Here is a 24,730-nt window from a genome sequence, read left to right as displayed (position 1 = left end):
CGAGCATTCACTCTGGATCCTCTGTCTGTGGCTCACTGTGCTGTTCACTGCTCTTCCGTGGGTTCTGGACCCAAGTAGGGGGCCTGTTCCATGGGCTTGCTACACCACCATGCACAGGTCTCTCCCAGCACACCTTTCCTGGGAAGCACACAGGGCCCACTTTCCTCTCGAGCCTCCTTGGGACATGAGCCATCACACAATCACAGCTCAGTGACCCAGGAAGATGGCCTCTCCCAGCCGGTGCCCCTGGCTGTGAGACGTCCAGCTCTGTGCCTGCACAGACTCAGGATTTGAGAAGAGGCTGGAGTACCTTAGAGGGCAGCAGGGGCTGATTCAATTAAGCCCCAAACCAATGATATGTGGCTAATAGGCAATGAAGTAAGTGCCTGTTTGGACAGTGTCAGAAGTTCAGATATCTGTTTTTTAAGCCAATGTGGCAGAAATCCAAAGAGCTCCTGCAGAAGGAGCTGGGAGACAGTGGAAGATTATGTGGCTGTTAGTCTTCAGGCTTTCGGTATAATGGCACATTCTGCCCAATGCGAATTTCTTGTTATTCCAGGTGGCTGATTGCCAAGCCACAAGCCCTCCATCAGCTCAATCTGTCAGCTTCCTGCTTGAGAAGGATATGCTAATGACATGCAAATGACCCCACGGAGTGAGGCGCTCTGCTATCATTTATCCGGTAACCACAGCTACTGCAATATATTGCTATAAAGTATTAGACCCAGTTATTTATATAATGATATAATACAGGTTTGTCTATTACACTGTTGTTTTAATCTATAATTATATAATCTTACTCTATTTCTGTAATACAGTAATGTAATGTAATTATAAGGCACCATACATCTCATTCATTATCGATACAAGAGCAATTTGTACCATTAGTGCTTCCTGGGGAACAAAGCGCCCTCGTGTCTGTCCCCATTCCCCTGACCCTCCTGTCACCCTGAATTCTCATCATTGCCACTGTGTGGCACAGAAACTGACTTGACCAAAGGGGGTCCAGCCATGCTCCTTGGGAAACAGTAGGCATCCCTTCCCTGCACCTTCCACCCAGGAGCCTTCAGGTCTGCATCCTGTCCCTACAAGGATGGCTGACAGATCCCAGTGGGCTGGAAGGGGCTCAGGGCACCCTGTCCTGGACTGCTCCTCCATCTACTGGGGTCCCCAGGGGCGTCTTGCTCATTCTGTGCCCCAGCTGATATTTTACAGTGGAACAAAGGTTTGGCCAGCACCCAGGGCAGGCTGGTGCAGGCTGCTCCCGGGCCTTGGAGAACTGCTCCTGAACTTAAGGGGAGTGGAGTTTGTTCCCCCATCTTGGTACATTTGATCCTTGAACAAATCCCTGTATTTATCAACAACTGTAAGTTTGCAAAATGAGTAATCAGTGTCTTAGGAGATTAAAAATAGCTGACAAAAGCAAGACAGGATGACAGATCTAGCTCAGTTTACTCCTACATAGAAAATGTCTCCTTTTCATGTGTTTATAGTGGATGACAAACGATTGGAAGCTGGTGCTTCTGGAAAGCTCAGGGCGTGATGGCCGTTCCATGGGTCCCACTGAAGGCTGTCTGCACGAGGGCTAACCCAGGTTCAACAGCAGCATTACTAGCTCCATGATCACACGGGGATTCCCCATTACCTCCAAATCAAAATGACAATTAAATGTTGTTGCGAGCCATCTCTGGGCTCCACTTGGGGGAGTTAAAAGCCCACAGTGAACATCCAGAGCCTGTCTCACTCTGAAACCATCACTGCCGTAGCATTTGTCAAGTGTCCAATTAGCCATCGAGGGAAAAATACAAATTGAGGGGTTTGTGCGACTCCACAAGCAAAAAGCTATCACGCGGGAAGATGTACTTTCCGTGGCAACTGATGAGGGAGGCCGGGGTTGTGGGCTAAGGTGTGGGGAGAATGTGGGAAAAGGGCTTCGGTGGTCTTAGTCGTGACCTCCTGGGTTGGAACCCGGGCCCAGTTCAGCCTAACTTGTCACTGACTGAGGCACTAGTTTCTCCAAAAGCAGGACTGCACCACAGTGCCCCCGTTCTGCTGCTGACTCGTGAAGCGTCACGAGCTCCTTCCGCAGCTTCTCTCCAAGGTGTCTGTTCTCTGCAAGAACATCTCCCCGGCTCACAGAAAAAGGCTGTGCCCCCAGAGAAGTGCCCACCTCCGGCCCACACCTGACCCCTCCACTAGGTGCCGCCGGTTTCAAAGGGCTGCCTTGAAGAAGCCAGCCTGGGACTTCCAGCAGAGGGCAGGCTCATACACAAGGTTCCCAGGACCATGGGTTTGTACGCTCTTCTAGAGAATTCTAGCAGACTGGCCAGATCCGTGTGCAGTGACCCTTCTCTGTGTTACAAGCAGATTTCCTGGGATGTGTGGGATGGAGGGAGGAAGGGAGCTCCCTGGTGTGTCAGCTCCGCTTGGCAGGGACACAGAGGCACCACCCCCAGCATGGCACACATTTGTGCCATTGGTTCCAGCTTAGCCCTACATCCCAGCAAGTCTCTGGGCTGCTGCTTCCAGGCCGAGTAAGTTTCCTAACTGCCTGGTCAGGGCAGCCAGGCCCATCCTGTGCTTTTCCATGATTGCGTCTTGTGCCTCCAGCTTGTCTGAGCTCCTGAATGGGACAAGAGTGCCCCATCTCAGTGACTGGACAGCTGTCATCCTCCCTGCCTCTACCCCGTCACTCCCAGTTCTCTCCCTCTGCTGTGCGTGAAGAGCCTGGGACTATGGCCTTTAAATGGCCAGTCTCCAGTGGGTCTTAACTGGGTGGGCGCTGGGGAGGAGCAGTGATGTGACTTTAGCTTTCAGGGATGCCCTGTCGTGACCGTGGCCTCATTACCTCTCCACGTGGTCCACGTTGCCTGCCACGCCGAGTCCCCCGAGCGTGTAAATCTTCCCATCGTAGACAAGGCTGTTGTGCCGACAGCGGGGGACCGTCATTCTGGAGACAAGGTTCCAGTTATCGAGCAGGGACATGTAGCACCAGACATCGGCCAGCGTCACCCCTGATTCCATCCCACCTGTGGGCAGTATGAGAGGTCCAGAGAGCAGGCAGGGAGTGAGGAAGGGCCCAAGGCTGGGCAGGCCCAGTCCCAGCGTCAGGAGAAGGCTCCACCGGCAAAGCAGACTCTTCTGGGCCTTAGCCTTCCTTGGCCCTGCTGTGGGGAGGGCCCCCCTTGGGAAGCCTGTGCCCCGTCCCCAGCCCAGCCCTGAGGGGCCTCACCTGAGAGGTAGATGTTGTCCCCCGCACTCACTACACTGAAGAACTCGCGGTCATAGAAAGGCAGTGAGGCCAGGGGGTACCACTTGTTGTTCTGTGGGTTCCAGCAGGTGACGGCCACCAGCGAGCGCTGGGTCATCCCCACCATCTGACGGCCCCCAACCAAGACGATGACCTCGGCCACACCTGCAGGGACACAGGTGGGCACCCTTGGGACACACTCAACACTGTGTCAGCATCTGTGCCCCGCTGGGGGACCACCCAGAGTTGGGCTGGCCACACAGCGCCTGCATATGGAGGGTCCCTCCATACCTGCCGAGAGGCGGGGCCGCGTTCGGGGCGTCTGCATCTCCTGGCGGGCATGGGGCAGCATGTGGTAGCGTTTGGCCTCGTTGACCAGGTCCCGACATGCTTCCGATGACTTGATCAGCTCCTCGTTGTCAACCACGTTGAGTAGGTAGCTGGGGTGGATGAAGGGGAGGCGGACCACTGCCAGGAGCTCCGAGGCGTACTGCGGGGTCAAGGAGACACGGAATCCTCTTAGATTATATGGTGGAACCACCTCTCGAGAGCCAAATTGAGAAGGGAAAAAGGAGAGGTGTGGGACTGTGTAAAACGGGCAATTCAAGTCTGTGTTTGTCTTGGGAGGGTCGATACTCAGCTTGCCCCAGCCTGGCACAGATAGTGGGAGCTCCCAGCAGCCCAGGCGAGGAGAGAAAGAGGGGGGAGTCTGACTGGCTGCAGCTGACCCCAGGGGGCACCATCCATTTGTCTCTTCAGCACCTCCTTCCTGCCGCCACTCAGGTCGTGGGCCTCTGCTTCATACCAGGCTGCAAGGGACTGAAATGAGGGTCCTGATCCTGGAAGAGGTGTGCCTGGGGCAAGAACTCAGGAACAGCTGGGAGGGCCCAGGAGAGCTGATGGTGACCATGAAACTTGAAAGGCATAGCCATCAGAACCTGGCCTCCCCACCACCAGCAAACCCCTTTAGTGGCATTCTGTTGGATGCTCTCACCTGCACTGAAGTCTTTTTATGAACTGATCTAAATCCCTGCTCCTGTCTGGCAAACTCTTTGTTCATCACTCTAGATTCATCCAACAAATAATTGGTGACCACTTTCTGCTGTGCATTGAGTTTGTTATTGGGGGTGCAAAGACCAGTAACACCCGTCTCTGACCTCCAGGTGTACACAATTTGATGGTGGGGGGAAGATGCGTCACATAAAGGGTGGGGCCCAAAGGAAGTCTAGTTAGTGGTTGTGGGGGCGCCGGATAGGGTGACATCTGAGCCGGGTGTGGAAGGATTGCCGACTTCTCCAGGCTTCAGGTGAGAACAGGGAGGGCATTCAAAACACACGCAGAGGCACTGGCGTGTGAAAGAGAATGGTGCATTTGGGGGTTTCTGTGGAGTTTATTCTTGTTGGATGCAAAAGATTTTGATGGGGGATGGAGAGCAGACAGGGAGAAACCAGACTGGAGAGGTCAGCTAGGCACTGGCCTCCCGGATCTCATGCCTTGCTTGCCAAGGGCTGGGTAGCGTTTCCTGCAGAGTGGGCGAGGCACTCATGATGGGTTTTAAACAGCGACTGCATGATCACACACGCTCCTTATGAAGACCACCAGGCGGCAGCGTGGGAGTGAATTGGAGGGAAGAGACTGAATGCAGGGAAAGCTCTCAGGAGACGGCTGCAGTAATCCTGCTGAGGCGTGGGGCCCTGAATGGGGAGAGAAAAGTCTGCCCTGGTAAGAGGGAGTCAGGAGGCAGAAGTGACAGCCGTGTGTGGCCAAAGGGAGGCGGATGGTCTGGGAGGAGGCCCGGCTTCTGCCTTGAGTGATGGACTGAACTCACGATGTCTAGGTCTGGGGGCTTATGAATTAGAGGGGTGGGAGGACATCAGCCAGGTGTCCAGTAACAACCAAAGACAGAGGTCTGTGCTGGAGACTTAGATTTGGGGGTTGTGGTGGAGAAAGGCAGTCACTATTACAGCTGCCCTACCCGACTCTCTTCCTCTGGAAATAAATGTTGCCCTATCCCCACCGGGTCAGTCAGAGGACCACCTTGTCCTGGCCCAGTGGCGGGGGCAGGCGGAGAGCGTCTCTGCATCATCGGTCATCGGTCGCTCAGCTGCCCCAGCTCACTCTGGACCCCCTGGCCCTGTTGTCCCACTTGTTGCTCTCTGGTGGACACTGAGCTCTCCTGAGGGCTACCTGTGTGTCTGCACTAACTGCCGGAGGCGCCTCACACACGAGGACAAGGCAGTTCCGTTCTAAGCAAGGCCGTCAGCCAGTGCCTTCTGGTCCAGAGATGCCGCTGGGCTGTGCTTGACTTCCTGGGACTCTGGTGCCCTCCTGGGGGCCCTGCCCTCCTTTCCTTCTGCCCTGGACTGTGGCTCTGATTTCTCCAGCTGTCCCCTCTGAGGGACTCGCCCTCCCTCCTGTCCGGTGCGCTGTGGTTTCCCATCTCCAGCGTGGCTTCCATTTGTCCCAGGTGCTCTCCACCCTCTAGACAACCAGAGGTGGGGCTCCTGCTGCTGGGTCTGGGCTCACGGGAGCCCCGGGCACGCTGGCTCAGGCACACACTTCTCTCTGCAGGGGCCTTGTGCCACCCACCTGGCCCTGTGGCCTCTCGGTTGGCTTGGGTCTCCTTCAGTTGTACTGCCAGCCCTCGAGAGCCCTCTAGTGCCTGATTTCTTGTCTCTCATTCCTCCCCCCGCAACCTGCCTGCTGCCCACGGGAGCAGTTCCAGCCTCCCTCTGCCAGGCCTGCTGGCTGTCATTCGCTCCCACTGCTGGGCAGACCAGGCCGCCCTGCCTTTTCTACTTCCCTTCATCCCTGCTCCAGACGAGGTCCCTCCCCTGTAGGGGAGAGTGGACAAGCAGGGTGCGGGTGGGTGGGCCCTACCTGCGCGCGGGACACAGGGTCCTTCTTGATCCACTTGATGACGGTCTCGTACACGAGCTCCTCGGCCTTGGTGTTGAGGCTGTCATTGGAGATGTAGGCGATGAAGTCATCCTTGGAGATGCTGAGGATCTCCTCCTGGGCCGCCACCTCGGGGAAGATCTGCAGCGCGAAGGCCTTGGCCATGTGGTAGAGCTCGCTGCACCGCATGGCCTCGGCCATGGCCAGCACCCCCAGGCAGTTGCTGGCCGTCAGCTGCTTCTCTGGGGAAGAGCACGGGATGGGACCACTGACCGTAGGGCCCTGGAAGGGGTCATTACCTGTTCCCATCACCTGTCACTCTGGATCCCTCTCGGAGCCCATGCCCTTGTGACCTGCCTCTAGCACCCAGTGTCCCCACAAGACCATTCCCTGTGTCCCTGGAGCTTTAGACCCCTCTTCTGAGTTTCCCTCTGCCCCATCGCATGCTGACTCCCAGGGGCCTCCCTCTGCTCCTGCAGGTCCCAGCAGAAGGACCGAGACTGTGAGTGTGGAGTGTCAGAGCCAGGCTCGGAGCCTCCTCAATGCGTGTGAGTGAAGGAGCCCTGGGCCTCAGAGCCTGGACCTGGGCTGGGGACAGGGGTCACACTGAGGCTTATGGTGTCTTCCACAATTGTGACAGGTCAGTCTGGGGTCACAGACTCCTCCTACAGCAGTAACCCCCCTCTATCTCCCATGGGCCCTGGCTTCCCCCAGTCTGACCTCCAGGCCTGGGGTCAGTCTGGCTGGTGCTCCTGAGATCTGACTAATGGTTATTCCCACTTAGACGTGTCTGGGTCCCAGGAGGCCCATCACTTTTGTGAGCCTAACTCTGGAGCTGTGGTTCCTGGCCCTTCTAGATTGTTCATTCCCCGGGTCACATCTCAGGCCCCCAGCCATCCCCCGACCTACTCCCATCCCAGCTCTCACTCCCCAGCGGCCACAGGTTCTTGTGACTCCTGTCTGTGCCCCTCTCTCTCCCTGCTCTCACCCAGACCGGGCAGCTCCAAACTGTAAGCGTTGGAGGCCCAGTGGAAGCAACTTTGTTCGGTGTTTGGAGAACAGGGCTGTGAGCCCAGGGCATGGGCTCCCTCACACAGGCCTCTCTGCCTGTTTGTCCTCACCAGGTTGCCCGAGGTCCTGGAGTGGCCTCTCTGGCCCATAGGGAAGCAGTGCAGAGAACCCCTCTGTCCACCAGCGAGCAAAAACCTTTCTGTATGGTTATCTGAATTACCATTTTAGAACTGCTGTGAAATCCAGCTACATCCTGAGGCTGTCTGGCTGGGCACACACAGCCCTCCCCTCTCAATCCTTACTGTTTTTGAATTTTTTGCACTTCAGCACTGTTCCCTGCGGCTCACCAAGAAAGGACACGCAGACTTTGCAGAAGGTGTGGAACTGGAACTTGCTGGCCGCCTCCAGCAGAGTCTTGGCGTTGGCCGAGTCGATGACCAGGGAGCCTGTGTAGACAAACTCCAGCAGCAGCTCGAGGACATCGGCCTGCAGGTTGGACAGGACGAGCTCCAGCTTCTCCCGGCCACACTGGCTACCATCTTGCACCGACCTAGGCACAGAGACCAGGGTGTCCTTACCTGCCACCCCGCGGCCACGGCGCCGCCTCCTCACAGGGCTAGAGCTCCCTGCACACCTCAGTCACGCCCTTCGTTTTAGGACTCAAGGGACACGGCAGTGACACACCTGAACCTAGCGACCTTACACGGGATCTGAAAGAGAAGAGTCTGACCAGAGATGCCCAGAAGAACAGAAAACCCTGCTTATCACTACTCGGCATGTCCATGCAAAAAAAGATGCAAATCAAAAAGCATGAGCTGTGGATGGGGACGAGGACCAGGACTGGCCTCAAAGGGAAACAATACGGTTCAGCTCCACTGCTGGCCCCGGTGTCTCCACCAAACAAGGCCAGCAGGGCGTGGCCTCCGGGGCCCAGCGCCTCCGATGGGAGATTCTCCAACGTGACTGAGGCTCCCAAGCGGCTGTGATCACAGCCAGTCCCTCAATCGCCCCAAAGACTGAGGGCCCCAAGCTGTCCCGGAATCCCGACTCCAACCCCACCTCTTTCCAAAAACATATTGTTTCCTTTTAGGCATGGAAAGGAAGCCCTTCATGACATTGCTTTGAAACTGAGGACGAGACGAGATAGACGGACAGAATGGTCAGAGCCGGGAGGAGGGGAGGGGAACAACCAAGGACTTCCGCCACAGACAGCCAGCAGCCATGACCTAGGATCTGGCCCGGGGCGGGGCCCTCCTGCCACATGGAACACGGGGTCAGAGGTCAGAGTGGCCTGCGTGTAGAGTGTGCATCGGGCTTGTGAACTGGGGGAGCAGGGGAGGGACACAAATATATAAATATGTTTATATCTGGTGTCTACAGAAATACAAAACCATGGCAAAGGCTCCTAAGGCCTGGCAGCTGCGCCCTAAAGCTGGACCTGGAAGGAAACAGATAAGATGAAGCAAAAACAACACCAATATAGAAGTGACCAGGAGAAAAAACACCCGGAGCGTTAAGAGTCAGGAGGTAGGGTTCTCAGAGGCGATCGGCTTGGCACCCGGTCTCGGCCGCTCTGACCTGTCCTATTTCCCGCACTGAGCCTGGTCCTGCCCGGGTCTGGGTTCAGCCACGTGGCTGGGAGGTGACCTCTGCTTCCCCTCCCCGACCCCCATCCTGAGGAGGCCTGGGGCCAAGACTCTCATGACTGGTCCCTTGGGTGCTCCTGTGGCTGGCAGTGGGGGTGTGGAGGTGTCCGGCAAGAGAGCAGGCTGGCCCCAGAGAGAGGCCGACTCCTGTGTGAGCAGGGAGTTAGGGGACCTGGGTGCCCCAGCTCTGCCACCGACAGGCAGGCAGCCTTGGCCTCTCTGGCCCTCAGGCTCCTTGTCTGCAAAATAAGAGGATTGAACGGGGTGAGGTCTAAAGTTCCATGGAGAGTTTAAGTGACAGAGGCTGGAAAACAACCTTCCCGGGTGACTGCGCTACGCGACAGCGCTTGAAGTGCCACCATTAGAGCGACACTCTCTGGTTAGGCACTGGTCTCCCGGGGCCTTTACAAAGCAAACATGACTTGGGAGGGAACAGGTGAAGCTGTGAGCCTGCTGCCTGAGCGAGTATCCAAGGGACCCCCCGCCAGGGCTCTGTGCTTCCCCCAACTCCACCCTCCACAGACTGGCTCCTCGACCAGGGGCCTGAAGGGGGATCCTGCCTCCAAGCCCTGGGCAGGCCACAGGGAGCTGAGAGGAAAGGTGCAGGCTAAACGCAGGGCCTGAGCAGAGACCCTTCTCAGACCCACAGACGCACATGGTGTGCGTGAGTTTTAAAGTGACTTAACACACCTAATCTTCTGCTGTCAGGGTGGACTTCTGCACTCGGGTGACTTGGTTAAGTATAAAAATGGTTTATTATACAATCACTAGAAACCACAGACATTCTGAGCAAGCCAGGCCTCAGGGGTCATCTGGTCAACCTCTTACTCTCCATCTTTGCTGCCTCTGTCTTCACTCCTACAGGCCACTCTCTGGCCTTTCCCCCACCCCAAGCCCTCCATGCTCTGGGAAGGTCACGCTGGGCCACAGTCAGGGCAGGGCTGATGAGGCCAACGTAGGGCTGCTCATCTTCTCCCAAAGTCCCCAGCCACTGCTGCCTCCCACTCTGGTCGGCCCTCCTGTCTCCTCACGAGTCATCAGCAGTCAGTGAAGAGCTGAGGTGGGACTTCAGGATGTGCACACAAACACACACACACATGTGCACACACATACGCAGTGAAATGCATGTGACATGTGACCCTGAGAACCAAGGAACCACCCTGTGAGGAGGGGTCTTGGGCAGATGAAAGCCAGTGGAGCCCACGGCCCCGAGTGATGGGTCTGATGGGACCTGCTTGGCTGCACTTGTGGGGAGATGCTTGTTTTGCCCAGAGTCTGAGCCCGGGAGAAGGTCCTGGAGACAAGCTGGTGACTGCGTGGCTGAGGAGCCAGGAGGCTGCAGGGGGAGGCACGTGGATGTTGACCATCACAGGTGCTGCCAGGGTTGGAGAGGACGCTGTGCCTGGGATGCACGGCTGAGGCTCTGCTTCCCCCGGCCCCCAACCCCCATGGCGGTAGCTCGTGCCAGGATGGGGCTACGGACCTGACACTGGGGTGGGAGCTTGGGAATAGGGACAGGCTGGTACCACCCAGCCCACACAGGGCCCACGAGTTCTGTCAGAAAAAGAAAACTTCCTGGGGTCACCTTCTGCCAAGAGGGGGTGTGTCCCCAGGGTATGGGACAGCCTCTGCTTGGTAGGCCATCCTGTGGATGTGCTAGAAGTGCCCTGTCCCACATATTAGAATGTCTGTGATCCCAGTTCCTGGCGGAGGAACTGCCCTCTCCAGAATTCAGGACACAGTCCCTCACCTGCCCCACACACCTCAGTGATCAAATGCTTTCATTTTGCACATTGCATCTGGAACTCCTGGGCCAGTGGTGGGTGGAGGACAGCCACGGAGCAGGGATGGATGTGGAGGAGACCCTGCTCTGCTCAGGAGGGTGACCCTGCCCTTCTGATGTGATGCCCACGCTGCCCTGTGGAGAGGACCGCAGGCCTGCCATCAGGTCCAGGGCACAGACACCAGACGGACGGGGTCCTGAGGGCTTGCCTGGCTCGCGCGGGCCCTGGCCTACCCACGATGACTTGGCGACGAGTCTGGCTCATGTCATTCTGCCAGCATTCGAGCGGTGCGACTCTCTTTTCATCTGTTCTTCTAGCTGCTCTGGTCTATTCTCCCAGGGAAGGGGGCAGACGGCCACCCACAGAGGCCCAACTTCATGGGGAAAGAGGGGGAAGGCGTGTGGCTTGACTACTGGATTAACATCAGCTGGGCTCCCCTATGTCCAGGGTCTGTGCCACTCGATTAGAGGTCCTTTCAGCTTCCCCTGGAGAGGGGGCCAGAGGGAGAAGCCCAGCGTCTGCACATGGGGCTCGTAAAAGTGACCCTGGACAAATCAGTTTGTCCATCTGTTTTCACTTCATATGAAAAGGGGAAATAGTTCAAATGTGTCATTGGCTCCAACAGGCTTTGCGAGATGAGGGTTTCAGCTGGAAGGCAGAATGCCAGGTCTCTGTCCCATTTGGTGAGATGAGGGGGCCGCTTTCCTCTGGGGCTGGGCATATTCTCCCACACGCAGACGTGGGGAGCATGCTCGGAAGTGTGGCAGGGAGGCCGGTGCCTCTACTATCTCTAAAGAACAGTCCTGTCCTCTCTGATGGGGCCTGCAACCTGCCCGCCAGGGAGGGCAGCCAGTGCCCCGGTGGCACCAACCATCTTGAGAGCTTCTCAGCTCCTGGGGAACAAGTGAAGGGACTTCTCCTCCACGGGCCCCAAGAGAAAGTCCAGGGTAGATCTAGGTCATGTTCGCTGGGGTTGAGAAGTGATTCTGGACTTGGGAAGCTGCCACCCCAGGACCCCACTAGGTCTAGTCTGCTCAAAGCATCCTCTTCCTTCCCAAAGCCTGGGGCTAAGCCCACTGTCTTCCCCTCCACTCAATCCAAGCTGGAGGCAGGCGAGGTGTGGTTGTTACACAGCACTGGCCTTCACATTTTCCAAAGACAAAGCTGTACCTCCTTTTCTTGCAAGGTTTTTACCTAATTATCACAGGGACTCAGATGGGCCAACAAGGAATCCCAGTGGTCTCAGCCTCGGCTTTGCTCTGAGCTTCCCCGTGGCCTCATGTGCTCTTCTCCTGGCCTCCTCCAGCTCCTCCAGCCCTCACTGCAGAGGACATAGCCCCTCCTGGGTGTGTGGGGAGGGCCTGCCTCATAGATGCCTGTTTCAGGTGGGTATTATGTCTTCTCTTGGGCAGATCCTGTTTCTAACACACACACACACACACACACACACACACACACACACACACACACACACACACCCCACATCTCTTTTCCTGGTAGATCTGCCCACACTGTCAACCCTGAGATTTTACTTCCCTTTCGTACAGAATTTGTGCACAAAAACTACACTTTTGGTCTTCTCTGAACTACCAAATGTATGGTAAGAGCGTGAGCTTTGGGTCAGACCTCAGTTCAAATCCCAGATCTACTGGTTACTTAAAATTCTCTGGGCCTCAATTCCCTCATCTGTGAATGGGGTATGAATGGCACCTGCTTCTCAGGGTCAGTGGGAGGACTTGCAGGATGACATCAGATAACTCCACCTGTCTCCCTAGGGGCTGGTTGTCACCTCATCAGAGGAAGAAGACAAGAGTTTGAAACTAAATAAGAGAGACGAAGGGCAAAAACTCCTGCAGCCTCAGCAAAGGTAGGAACACGTGGACAGGTGGACACGGTGGGGTCGGCTGGGAGCCTGGAGGACCGGGCTCTAGGCAGGACAGCTGTATGGCTACGGGGCTGAGGAGAGGCTGATGCAATGCAGACGGGCCTCTGCACCGAAGGGGCACCCCAAGACCCAGCTCTCCCACTCACGTTCTGACTGTCATTGTGAATCGTAAGTCTGGCCATGACACTCCCCAGGCTTAAAGCCCTGTGACCCGACTCCTGCCTCCCACGCCACCTCGGTCCCTCCGTGTTCACCTTGCACTTGGCATTGCAGGGACTCCACTCCTGCCCTCATCCTGCTCCCTGGTCATACCCCTTTAGCTTCTCCCCCACCAGACTGTGAGCTCCCCGAGGGCAGAGACCCGTCTCATCCAGAGGTTTGTGTGGGACCTGCTCCCAGAAGGGACTCCTGCTTGTTTGCTGAGTGATGAGTAGGGAATTATTGGTTCCCTGTGTCCGGCCTGTGTCTGGGAGAGTGTCCACACTGGGTTGGGGCCAGTGCTGGGACGGGGTCCTCCATGGGGCCGGAGTGGGGAACACGTCACCCACCCCAGGCTGGAGGTGGGAAGGAGTCCAGGCCTAGCCTCCAGGCCTGAGGGTCCTGGGGCAGCAGAGGGTGGGCCCCCACCCCTGGCAGTGCTCACCTAGGCCCTCATGAAGGTAAGGACCAGGATATCACGTCTCACAGGTCGTCCCCGCTCCCCCTGCTTGCCTTAGTGCAGCTGCCCGAGAGGGAGGACCCTGTCTGGGCTTCCGTGGGCAGGGTGTCTCTCCTGCTGGGTCGTTCGGGCCACGGCACTGTGTCTCCAGAATCCTAGCCTCGAGGAGGCTGAATGACGTATCAACATCAGCTGCTCCCAGACCTCTAAGCACGTGAACTTCTCAGGGATTTTACATGGTCAGAAAAAAATGTCACCTTCCTGTATAGAGTATGCTTTCCTCCCCACAGAAGGAATTTGTTTGCAGCTATCGGCCGAAATGGTGTTGTGTGCCCACGGTTAGGACTTGGGGAGTAACAGTGGCAACACTGAGCCACTGGGGCGCGTCTGGGCTTAGCTTCAGCCTCCTCTTCTGCCTGAGTGACCCTCCTGGACGCTGAAGACACAGCCCTGTCTGCCCAGACCTCAGACCAGTCTGGGTTTGGATCCTCCATCTGGCTGCCTACCGGGTGTCTCTGCTCGGGTCTTTAGCCATCTTCAGGCTGCTAAAACTTGACATGCCAAACGCTCAATACATCATCTCCCCACAGCTCTCCCCTGACCTTGGTCCATGGGCCTGCCTGCCTGTGACTTTGCCCTTCTCACCCCCTGGTGCTTGCACTTGGGAAGCCCCTCCAGGGCTGGCCCTGCCCATCACCCCCTTACTCTCACGCTGGGATGTCAGAGCTGGAAGGAAACCTGGATGTCATTTGAATCAACCTCCTGTTTTACAGATAAGAATACCCGAGGCCTGAGAGAGTGGACGTGACTGGCCTGGGGTCACAAGACAACTGGCAGAGTCAGATGTAGAACCCAGGTCTCCTAGCTCCCGAGGGGGTGCCCTCTCTCCTCCAGCAACTGCCTCTCAGCCCCAGCACACATCCTTCCTGGTTAGGGTCAGGGAGGCACTTCCTACAGTTCTGCCACCTGCAGGTGGGCATCCCCTCTCCACGGACCCGGAGGCCTCCACACCCTCAGCCCAAGCCCAGGGTTCTAGCCTGGCAGTCAGGGCCTGTCTGCTCAGCCTGTCTCTGGGAAGGCCATGTTCCCCTCCCCACTGCTCTTGACTCTCTCTGTCCTCAACTTTTTATTCCAGGCAACCCATTTCTTGCTTGGAATGTTCTTCCTCCTTCTTTTTTGGTCTGTCTAAGAAGCCTTCACTACTTTGGGTTCCCACCTAGTGGTGTGTCTGCTCTGCTGTGCACAGAGTCAGGCTTTATGTGTAGGGCCTCTGAGGACAGTCAGAGGCTCTGTGCTCCCCTCGCCCACATCTTTCTAGCCCAGGGCTGGGCCGTCGCTCAGTACCAACCTGTCCCTGCATCCCACCCCCTCTGTGCTCTCCAGCTGGCCTGGAGCAGGGACCAAGGCTCAGGATGCCACACCTGCAATCCAGTGGCCATGTGCTGGTCACTGTCAGTTGAGGATTTGCCAAGAGTGGCAGCACAAAGACCTCCCTTGGCCTGAAGAAGCCACTGGCCGTGCCCCTTCACCCCAGAGCTCATGCCCCTGACCCCTGTGCTCGGACAGAGAGAACCCAAGCACTGGGGGTGGGAGACCGGAGCTGTTCATGAGACTGGAAGTCACAAAGAGCCTGCCCCTTCCTGCATGGCTGGGGCCAGTGTGGCTGGGCGGGGCTTGCACGCCGGGCAGCTCAGCTCTAAGTGAAAGGACACAACAGATTGGAAAGGAGATGCCAGCCAGTGTGCCATCCTGAAACAAAACACAGTCACTCTGGGGTTAGTTGGCAAGTCCAAACACAGCATTGGGAAGCAAGCAGAGGTCCTGTCCTCCCACTCTGAGCACAGTCCTGGCTCAGCGTCCGCCCCGGAGAGGCTGCAAGGCAAAATGAGCAGCGGCATTAATCTGCTGATGGGTGAGAGAAACAGGAGCGTTACCCTGGGCCGGCCCCCTCGGCTGCTCTCCCTCACTAAGGAGCTAGAAGGTGGCCCCTGACTTCTTTGCAAGGGTATGAAGCAGACAAATTAAAAAATCAACATAATGGAAGAAAAAAAAAAGATGCTCATGCACCATTAAGACTCATTCAGGTAGAAATAGCCGGGGCAGAGGGCAGAAGGGGAGGGGAGCAAAGGCTGAGAGAGACCGTGTTTAGGACACTCCTGGTCTGTGCTCAGACAGCGCTAGTTTAGGCTCAGTGTACAAGTATCAAGACATGCAGCGTGAATGAGGCTTTGGCTACAAGTCAATTCTCTCCGACTCGGGCTGCAGAAAAGCGGCCCCTTGGGTGCCTCGTGCTTCTCGGTGGGGGACGGTCTGGTCGATGTGCTTTCCTGGCATTAGGTTCACTATCGACAGCAGTGATGATGGTGCTGGGACCCGTGCTGGCCCAGTGGGGGCAGTGTGCAGTGGTCCCTTAAAGTGGAGTCTACAGTCCTCCTAATCTCAGGGAGGGCTTGTGAGCCACTGAGAATGTGGGATCCTTGGGATGGGGCGGGGTGCTGTCTACCGCTGACAGAGGCCTCTGGGGACCAGAAAAGCTGTGTGGGATGGGCTGGGGACAGTGGCTGCTCTGAGGCTGTGTGTGAGAGGGCACTCGGGAGGAGGAGGAGGAGGAGGAGGAGGAGAGATGGCTACTGGCTCTGTGACAGGGAGTCACGCTTCAGGAACCTGCAAGAGAGGGGAGGAGAAAAGCGACACAAAAGCGTCCTACAAAGGAACAGACCCGACCACAGCTGGAAGGAAGGCAAACCTTTGAATCAGGTCCTTGAAATACAAGCTGCAGGAAGCTAGAACATTTTGGTGGACTTCAAACTCTCTGCCTTCAACAACAATTTTCAGGTCTGTAAACGCTTTCGCTCTGCGCTGCTGGTTCAATTCCTTCAACATTTCTGCAGAACAGAGAAGACAGACAGGGCCAGGTTCCCATTAAGAGTTTTCTTTTTTTTAATTAAAAAATATTTTTTCAAGAAGTAGAGAAATAGGAAAATACTTGATACTGTTTCTTGGCAAGACTGGCTCAACACTGACAGTCAAAAGAAGTCACAAACATAATGCGTAAACAAGCAGCAACTGGGAGGGGCTACATAACCAAAGGAATAACAACTTTCAAAAGCAAATAAATAAATAAATAAATAAATAAAAAATTTAAAAAATTAAAAAAAAAAAACAAAAAACCAAACCCAGAAATTGAAAGGCTGGGGGAAAAGATTCCCATACTGACAGTTGGAAACATAGAGAATACATCACCACAGACAACTAAAAACTGTAATTTAACTACGGAACAAGTTCTCCAAATGCCAATGAGTGCCGATGTATTTGATACCAAGTAAAGCATGGCATTGTGATGTAAGATGGGCTGGATATGGTTCAAAGGAATAAAAACCACAAAACCTGCAAAAACAGCATCCCTTATGTTAGACACTCACAGCCATGGCTGGGGCGAGCTACCTGGGGAGGGGTCCTGAGAAAGGAGGCGTGGAGTGGGGGCCTGGCAAGCACTTCCCCTTCACACTTCCGGGATGAATGGGGAGAAGCAAGCAAGGGGCAGGGATGGGGTACCTCCTCCCACTTCCTGGGTCATTCTCTCAGGAACCCCCCCCCCCACCTGGGGCTTCAGCACCGGGGGTGGGGGGGAGCCTGGCTTGCAGCCCCAAGAGTCCCAGGAAGTGGCCTCTGAGGCCTTCCCACCCCGATGCACACCTACCTTTGCCTGGTGTCTTGGCCACCCGGGGCCAGCACAGAGAGTGCCCCAGGTCGGGGGGCTCCAAACCCGGGGATGTCAGAAGCTTCTCCCAGAGCCACCTCCAGGCTTAGAAGTGGGAAGGAGGAGAGCCTGACAGCTACTCTTCTTGGTTTATATAAGCCTTCCATTTGCAAAGTTAGGGCCTTCAGATCAATGTTCCCACCAGCCTCGTCCAGTCTGCCCACCCCCAGACTCCCTGGTCAGAGCCTGCCCTTAGCATTGCTGGTAGCTGGACATCAGAGGCCCAGATTCTTGGGCCAGTATGGCCTAGATTGTTTGGCAGGTGAACGGGAGAGGGCTGTCTGCAGAGCTGAGCCCCACCCTCTAAGTCGTCCATCAGCACCCCGAGCCCTCTGGGTCTTTGCTGAACCCTGCCTGGTGTTCTGGAATTACCCTCCGGCATGCCCTGCTCCAGCCTGACCAGTCATCTCCGTCCACTTGGGCGAGCATCAGCTGCCTGCCAAGGTGCCCTGCTGGGCCCAGCTCTGCCTTTGCCACTATGTCCGTGGACCAGCCCCCTGTGCTTCCAGGCCCTCTGTTTCTATGTCTGTAAAATGGGGCTGGGGGATCCTATTCTGTTCCCAGAGCCTGGTGAAGATCATATGCTCAGGCCCAGAGATGGACAAGGGCTTGTGGGCTTTGAGGTCAGGCAGACCCTTCTTTGAGAGGACACACGGGGCTCTGGCTCTGCTGAAGACCACGGAAGACTTCTGGTGGGGGGACTCTCAGAAGGGGGGCCCTGGAACACATCACCCCACATGGGGGACTGAGGTGTTGGGGCAATGCTGAATCACTGTTCCCCACCAACTCCATATCAGGCAGAGCTGGGGTCGTGGCAGGGCACATGCAGGGTTGTGTGTGTGTTGGGTGATAATGGCTGCAGGCTCCAAAGACTCCCTGTGCCTGGAGCAAGAGAGACCAGCAAGGCTCACAGCACCAGGTGTGGGTGCCTGGGAGCAGTTAAGGAGGGAACAAAGGCCTGGAGGAGAGACAGGGTGTGATGGGTGGGCAGGAAAGGTCAGATCTCAAGAGCCTTGTGAGAGGGCTCAGGCTGAATCTGTGGACATCGGGGAGTCAAAGGGAGTCTGTGCAAGGGAATGACAGGGTGAAACTCTGGCAGACACATCAGAGGATAGTGGGCAGGAAAGCCTTAGTGCCAGGCTTGAGAGAGAACCTATCAGCTGTGTGACCTTGGGAAAGTTAACCAGCGTCCCTAAAGCCTCAGCTTCCCCCTCCGGTGAAGGTTAAGGGAAGGAGCCCAGGGTGAGTTGTTAGCCGTGTGCCTGCACGTGGTAGGTCGACAATATTGTCGATGGTGGTGCTCACTCTGTAATCCAAGTGCGAAACGACAAAGGCCTGAACTACAGCAGTGCTGAGGAAGGGCAGAGGAAGACAGGTGTTCACGCTGTGGATGCCACGGCTCCATGGCCGGCAGTGCTGGAGGGAACGAAGTGGGGAGGTACGTGAGGACCACATTCCGACTTCTCCAGGGGGACATCAGGAAGGAAGAGGGGATGAGTTGTTGAGTTGTGGGGTTAGGGTAGTGCCGTGGGACACTCTGGGGAGAGGCGCAGGAGGCCACGGCTGGGGCCTGGGCTGGCGGGAGGCAGTGGGGACGCGGCCGGGTGGGTCCGACTCAGGGAGAGCCTTCAGGGTTGGGCAGGGTTAAGGCTGAACTGCTGTGCTCACACTTCAGCTCCAACAAGAGCCACCAACTGAACTAATTCCCAAACCATGAGCCAGGTGGGTGCTGTCACCTTTTTGAGTGAAGTCCTGTGGGAGGGAAAGAGCTCTGGGCTGGAATTTCTGATTCTTGTTCCAGCTTTGCCGCTAATTGGCTCTGTGACCCTGGGCAAGCTGCTCTCGATTCCCTCAAGCACCCACGGGCACCTGCTTTGGAGGCCCCGGCTGTCACACTGCGGTGAGTGACGGATGCAGCCCCACGTGCCTGCTGAGTTAACCACGCTCAGGGTGCCGGGAGAACACAGAGCCACACAGAACGCCACTCCTTCTGGGCCCAAAGCATACTGATTGTTTTGGAAGAAAAGATCTTACTTGAAACCAAGACCCCAGCACTGACGGCGTCTGCAGCCCCAGCCCCAGCCGCGACGCCTACTGCCCTGGGAAGCCCGGGCTGGGTCTGGGAGGAGGTGCTTGGAGATCCAGGTCATCATAACTGTAGGCGCTGCCTACTCTCACTTTGTGGAAATTTGGATTTAATAGCTGGGCAAGATTACTCAGTATCAGAAGAATTTTTCAATTTATGAAAGTGCTCACCAGGGGATTCCTTTTCACAGCAGGGCCCCAAGTGCATTCACAGTATTGATCAGTCAGTACGTGCTTACTGCTGTCGGCGGAGCCCAGCCGGGGAGACGGCGTTTTGGGACATTACAACCCAGGATCCAGGGGAGGAAGCCAGCATTGGCTCCGGGCACAGGCTGCCCTCCTGCCCACCCCCTGTCTCAGCAGAGGGGGACCCTTCAATATCTGAGGAGCTTGGTGGCCTGTGGGCTCCTGGGAAGCCTTCTAACCAGCTGCACTGGTGCCCAGGTTGGGTGGACTGCGGACCTCAGGGCAGAGCCTGGCAGGGGCTGTGTCTTCAGAGTGGATTCCAGCTGCATGCATCCCAGCACACTGCAGAATTTGGCTACTTCAGGCTTGTGAATAAGAGAAGTCTTGATCTCAGGGCCCCTCTGTGTTAGTGGGCATCAGGGAATCACTTTCTGGTCTCCCCAGCTTTCCCTGGGATGCTCCCCCTGTGCCTGAGGAATGCCAGGCCCTTGCCTTGCCCACACAAGTGGCTGTCCTGTGCCCTAGGCCTTGCCCCTCCTTGGAGAACTCCAGCTGCTCAGACCACCCGGCAGAAAGCACATGCCCACAGCCCACACATTTGCTAGGCTCCTCGCTGACTCCTCCCCACCCCTCGCCACACCAAATCCTGCCTCTTTTACCAACTAGACACCTCTGCATCATTCTCGTCTGGCCCTGGTCGCACCTATTTGAACCACCATCTTTTTACCTGAGTCACCATAGCAGTCTCTAAGGCTGTCTCCCTCCATACAGCAGCCTGACCATCAGCCCCTGCTTAAATCACTCTTCAAGGCTGGAGCAAGGCCCTCTCTGATGCCTCCCTCCCCCACTGGCCAGCTCCTCCCCTCCCTGGTGGGTCCTTCACTCCCCTCTGAAGCCACACTGCACAGCAGGCAGGCCCCCCTCCCAGCCTTCACTCATTTCTGCCACTGTGCCCCTCTGCCCAGATCTTTCTTCCTCCTATAGTCTAATTACCATTTTATTTTGCAATTCCAGGTATTATTTTGTTGCAGGCCTCTTTGCCTCTTTTCTTTCTTTCTGCCACATCCCTCTGCCCTCTGCCCCCCTGGCATCCTGAGCTTACCTCTTTAGAGCATACTGTGTATTGTATTTACTTATTTACATGTATGTTTCCTGCACTAGATTGTTTTATTGTTTTATTTTTATTTTATATATTTACATATTTTATATATATATATATATATATTTTTTTTATTTATAGGTGGTGTGGTAGATTGCAAAAATTCTTTGCAGCCCCTCCTACCAAGGGGTGGAGTTAACTGCCCCACCCTTTGAATCTTGTCTGGCCTTGTGACTTGTTTTGGGCCACAAAATACGGTCTAAAGGACACCGTGTGAGTGTGAGCCATAGCCTCAAGCGGTTTTGCTTGCTTTTGCTCATTTTCTCTGCCACCACCGCCGTATGATCACTCCCGGACTGGTCTGTTGGAAGATGAGTGACTATGTGGAGCAGTGGTGAGCCCTCATAGACAAGCCATTTACACCAGCCAGTTCCCCACCAATATCAGCTGAGCCGGACCCAGATCAGCCAGCCAAGCCCAACCCAAACTGACAACCAGAATCATAATCTAAATAAACATTTGTGGTTTTAAGCCACTAAATCTCAGAATCATAGAGCACTTTCTCTGTGTCGGTTTCTCCTTTGCTGGCTCAGTTTGAAGCTACTTCTTTTTTTTTTTATTGTTGTAAAATTTACCATCCTAACCATTTTTAAGTTCAGTAGTGTTAAATACATTTACACTGTTTTGCAATCAATCTCTAGAACTCTTCATCTTGCAAAACTGAAACTCTGTATCCATTAAAAAACAAATTCCCACTCCCCTCTTCCCCCATCCCCTGGCAGTGACTTGTCTACTTTCTGCCTCTGTAAACTTGACTACTCTGGGTATCGCATATAAACGGAATCATATAGTATTTGTCTTTTTGCGACTGGCTTATTTCACCTAGCATAATATCCTCAGGGTTCATCCATGTTGTGGCATATGTGAACATCTCCTTCCACTTTAAGGCTGAATACTATTCCATTGTATGGATTGAGCACATTTTGCTTGTCCATTCATTTGTCAGTGGATACCTGGGTTGCTTCCTCCTTTTGGCTATTGTGAAGAGTGCTACTATGAGGTGAATTCTTAATACCCAGTTATGCACGTCTCTAAATAAAATACCCGTCTCCAACTCTGTTGTACATGGTTAGGGTAACCTGGCTGTGTGGACCCAGCAAGTCCAGCAAGTGGCATCAGAGGGAAAGGAGACACTGGGGAGGGGCTGCCTGGGGCTGGATGCTTTGCTTCGAGGAGAGTGAGGCCACAAACACAACCAAGACTGGAGATGAAGTTGCAGCCAAACTTCTGCATATTTTTTACCAAACGACACAAGTTATTTGTCAGAGACTAATGGGCTCGTTCCAGCTGGACTAGAAAGGCTGTCTGAGGTGGTAATAAAGAGGAAGAGATGTCAAATATTAAAAGGCAACGAATTTCAATGGCTTTGCAGCAGAGAAGTCCATTAAATCAGAGCCCCGAGAAAGGCTGTGCGGCCAAATAATTTTTTTCAGAGCTCACGTAAGAACCCAGCTAGGTGATAAATGCTCTCAAGTCCATTGGTGTTTATGACACACATTTGATAAAGGACCTGAAAAAATTATAAACTCAGAGCAGTTGTGAAATATACTGAGAAAGCCCAGCGAAGACCGTGTCACGCACGCCCAGAGGATAATTCATCCGGGGGCAGGAGCCCGACGCGTGCTGACACCAACACCGCGGGGACAAATGGCGGCTTTACACAAACAAAGCCTCCTGCTGCTGCTACCCAGCCAGGTCACAGCTGGTCTGGAGGCCGGGCTCCCACGCTGGATGCTGCCCTTCCTCTCCCCCTCCCACATCCAGCAGATATACTCCTCTCCCCCGTCTCCTTGGGCTCAGAATCAGCCAGCTGGGATCCAGCTTCTAGTAAGACAGAAAAAAACCACCTGTGGAACACACACCCAGCCTGAGTCAGAGGGACCAGCCTTCTACTGGGAAGTCACTGAGTCCCAGCCCCACCACTCTGTGGGCAAACCCTCCCAGGAAATGGAGCTCTCCAGAGAAGGGAAACGTGAGAGACTCAGGTTTCTTGCCTCTGACAGAAGCCCTAAGAACAATCACTGCTTCTCACCAGCCTGCCTTTTCCAAGTTGTCCAATGCTAGGTGACAGACTTATTTCTCAAACATTGAAACTTGGCACCCAAGATCTTTTCTGTTCCTATAGCCCCCGCCCCAGGGCTGTACACCAGTGGGAGCTTGCAAAGAATTTGCTGGGCAGAATGAAGATTACCTTCCAGTTAGAACATTCTCATGTCCTCCAAGATGATATAAACGTAATTTTGAAATTTTCTCCTTAAAATTACTTGAAACCCTCCGAAAACTAACAGAAACATCACCTTCTCTTCCTCTGTGTCTTAGGTCCAAAGACTGACCAGAGGCAGATGCCAGCCTGGGCATGGGGCAGATGACCAGGAGACCTAGATCAAGCCATAGAATCACCATGACTGTCCTGTGACCTTGAGGAAGAGCTCTTTCCTCATCTAGAGGCCACTCAAGCAAGGAATGTTGAGTCCCTTGTTCCTAAACTCCTTCCCAGTGGCTGTCAGAGCCTTCTAGGAATTACTTTTAACCTTTGTTCATAGCCTCACTTCTATTCATGTCCCCACACATCCCTCAACCCTTTTTCTAAGTTCATGCCCACTATGTCCTCCTGTTCCTTCACTTTCATTATTTTTCTTTCAGCCCCTTTGGCCAAGTTTTCCCTAACACTTTTTTTAGGGTCTCATCCATCCCTTAAGCCTCAGCTTAAATTCCATCCTGTAAGAATTCTTACGAAGTTCCCTGATCACAGACCTCTCCTGTGGTCCCCTGAGACTTTGTTGGTGCCTCAATTGCAGTAGACACCCCTGGCTGCCTAATTCCAGAAGAATGTCTGTCTGTCTCCTTTCTAGGCTGTGATCTCCTGGAGGGCTCGTCTCTCTGGCCCCTGAACACCTGGTACCATGATTTGCACAAAAAGTTCCTTTCTGATTGGAATTCTGGGTGAGTTACAGACCAGATGCAGACATGTTCTGAGTGGTAAGAATAACTTCCCCAAAGTATGACCCAGAAGAACCATTTGAAATGTCACAGTTGTGTGGAGTCAGATGGAAAGAATGTGAAAACAAAGCCCCTTCTAACTTCAGGATATACCAGTGTTAATAATAACTTTGTATGGCATCTACAGCCGCTAAGTATGGTTACATCCACTAGGTCCTCCTTGGGGAGGGATTTATCTATTCTGTTCAGCTCCAATGGCTTTGAAGAGCCTTAAAGGGCTCTCTTGGGAAAGACTGACCACCCCAACAGCTCCGCTGAGCCCAGGTGCAGCCTGGAACCCTCAAGGCAACTCTGCAAAACAGGGGCCTTCACACACAGGGGCCAGAGAGAGGTGGCCCTCTCAGCTTTCCAGGGTCCCGGTGGCCTGGATGGTAAGACCTGCTCACACGTAGGCCAATAACTGGCCGCTTTCACTGACAGCTCTCACCTTGAGACCTTGGGGTAGGAGTCCAAGGGGATGGGCTTTTGTTTGGGGAGGGATGAGGGAGGCCAGGGGGCAGAGTGTTAGAACCCCAGTGGCCAGAGTTGGTCACTGTAGAAGTGGGGGCAGATCTTTGGATGAGCAGGGAAGGCCACTAGGCAAACCGTGAGGCTGCAGTTGGAGGGAAGTACCTGGGTAGGTCGACACTGGCAGCCCCAGTAAAGAAGGCTCCATCTCCTGCTTTGAAGATGGAAGTCAAGGGGGCAATGGGACTACTCTGAGCAGGAGAGGATGAAAATGTCATGGCATTGCAGGGATATGGGTGTCCTGGAGAAGGCCAGGGCTTAGAAGAGTTGGGTGGGAAATGAGGTCAAGACCAGTGTGCGGGGAGCTCTGCAAGGAGCTGGGACTCTAGGCTAATGTGCTGCAGTGGGGAGGGCCAATGGGCAGTGAATTAAGTATCCAGGTGAGTCAAGTCAGGACCCTGAGGGTGGGGTTCACAAGGGGCTAGTGGGAGCCCAAGGCAGATGATCTGGGAGCAGCCAGGGGCTGAGGGATTTGGAGGGAAGGTAGATCTCCAGTCCCTCTGTGAGGCAGGAGCCTCCTCCAGGAGCTAGAACTTGGCACCAGGGAGGCAGGAGCCCTGAGGGGTCTTGGTCCTGAGAACTAGGGGAGGATGAGACTGTGTCTGGCCTCAAGGACAGAGTTGAATCTGATGTTTGGGGTGGAGATGAGGAGCTGTCTCCTCCCTCTGTGCTCTCATAATGCTTGGTGCCTCTGTGAACTATGTTCTGCTTATAGTGTATTTATAGACACTGCTTCTTGTCCATCAGGAGGTAGATTCTTGGAAGTTGGGGTGGTTCTTGGCTACAGGGACTAGAGTCAAGAGGCCAGGACAGATAGCTGGGGCCAAGTGAGACAAGCAAGTTCAGCACCTCAGAGAGCTCTAGGTGCTCAGGGGTCAGGGCAGAAAGCAGGGAGGTTGGG

General features: G+C 54.9%; 1 protein-coding gene across 5 annotated transcripts in view; it reads right to left on the bottom strand.

Annotated features, from left to right (window-relative positions):
* KLHL29 (kelch like family member 29) overlaps positions 1 to 24,730 on the bottom strand; it is a 295,226-nt gene that overhangs the window by 7,061 nt on the left and 263,435 nt on the right. For 4 of the 5 annotated variants that reach the window (XM_074341726.1, XM_074341727.1, XM_074341724.1 and 1 more), the window contains 6 exons: positions 15,879 to 16,017; positions 7,507 to 7,709; positions 6,131 to 6,390; positions 3,542 to 3,740; positions 3,233 to 3,415; positions 2,849 to 3,029 (listed from right to left, as the gene is read on the bottom strand). In XM_074341726.1, the coding sequence (XP_074197827.1) occupies positions 2,849 to 3,029; positions 3,233 to 3,415; positions 3,542 to 3,740; positions 6,131 to 6,390; positions 7,507 to 7,709; positions 15,879 to 16,017 (1,165 nt within the window). The remainder of the gene's footprint in view (positions 1 to 2,848; positions 3,030 to 3,232; positions 3,416 to 3,541; positions 3,741 to 6,130; positions 6,391 to 7,506; positions 7,710 to 15,878; positions 16,018 to 24,730) is intronic. The other variant, XM_074341725.1, reaches the window with a different exon arrangement.

This window comes from Camelus bactrianus, chromosome 15 (assembly GCF_048773025.1).
Source record: "Camelus bactrianus isolate YW-2024 breed Bactrian camel chromosome 15, ASM4877302v1, whole genome shotgun sequence".
Classification (NCBI taxonomy): Eukaryota; Metazoa; Chordata; class Mammalia; order Artiodactyla; family Camelidae; genus Camelus; species Camelus bactrianus.
Note: the sequence above shows the minus strand (reverse complement) of the source record. Positions and strands in the feature narration are given on the sequence as shown.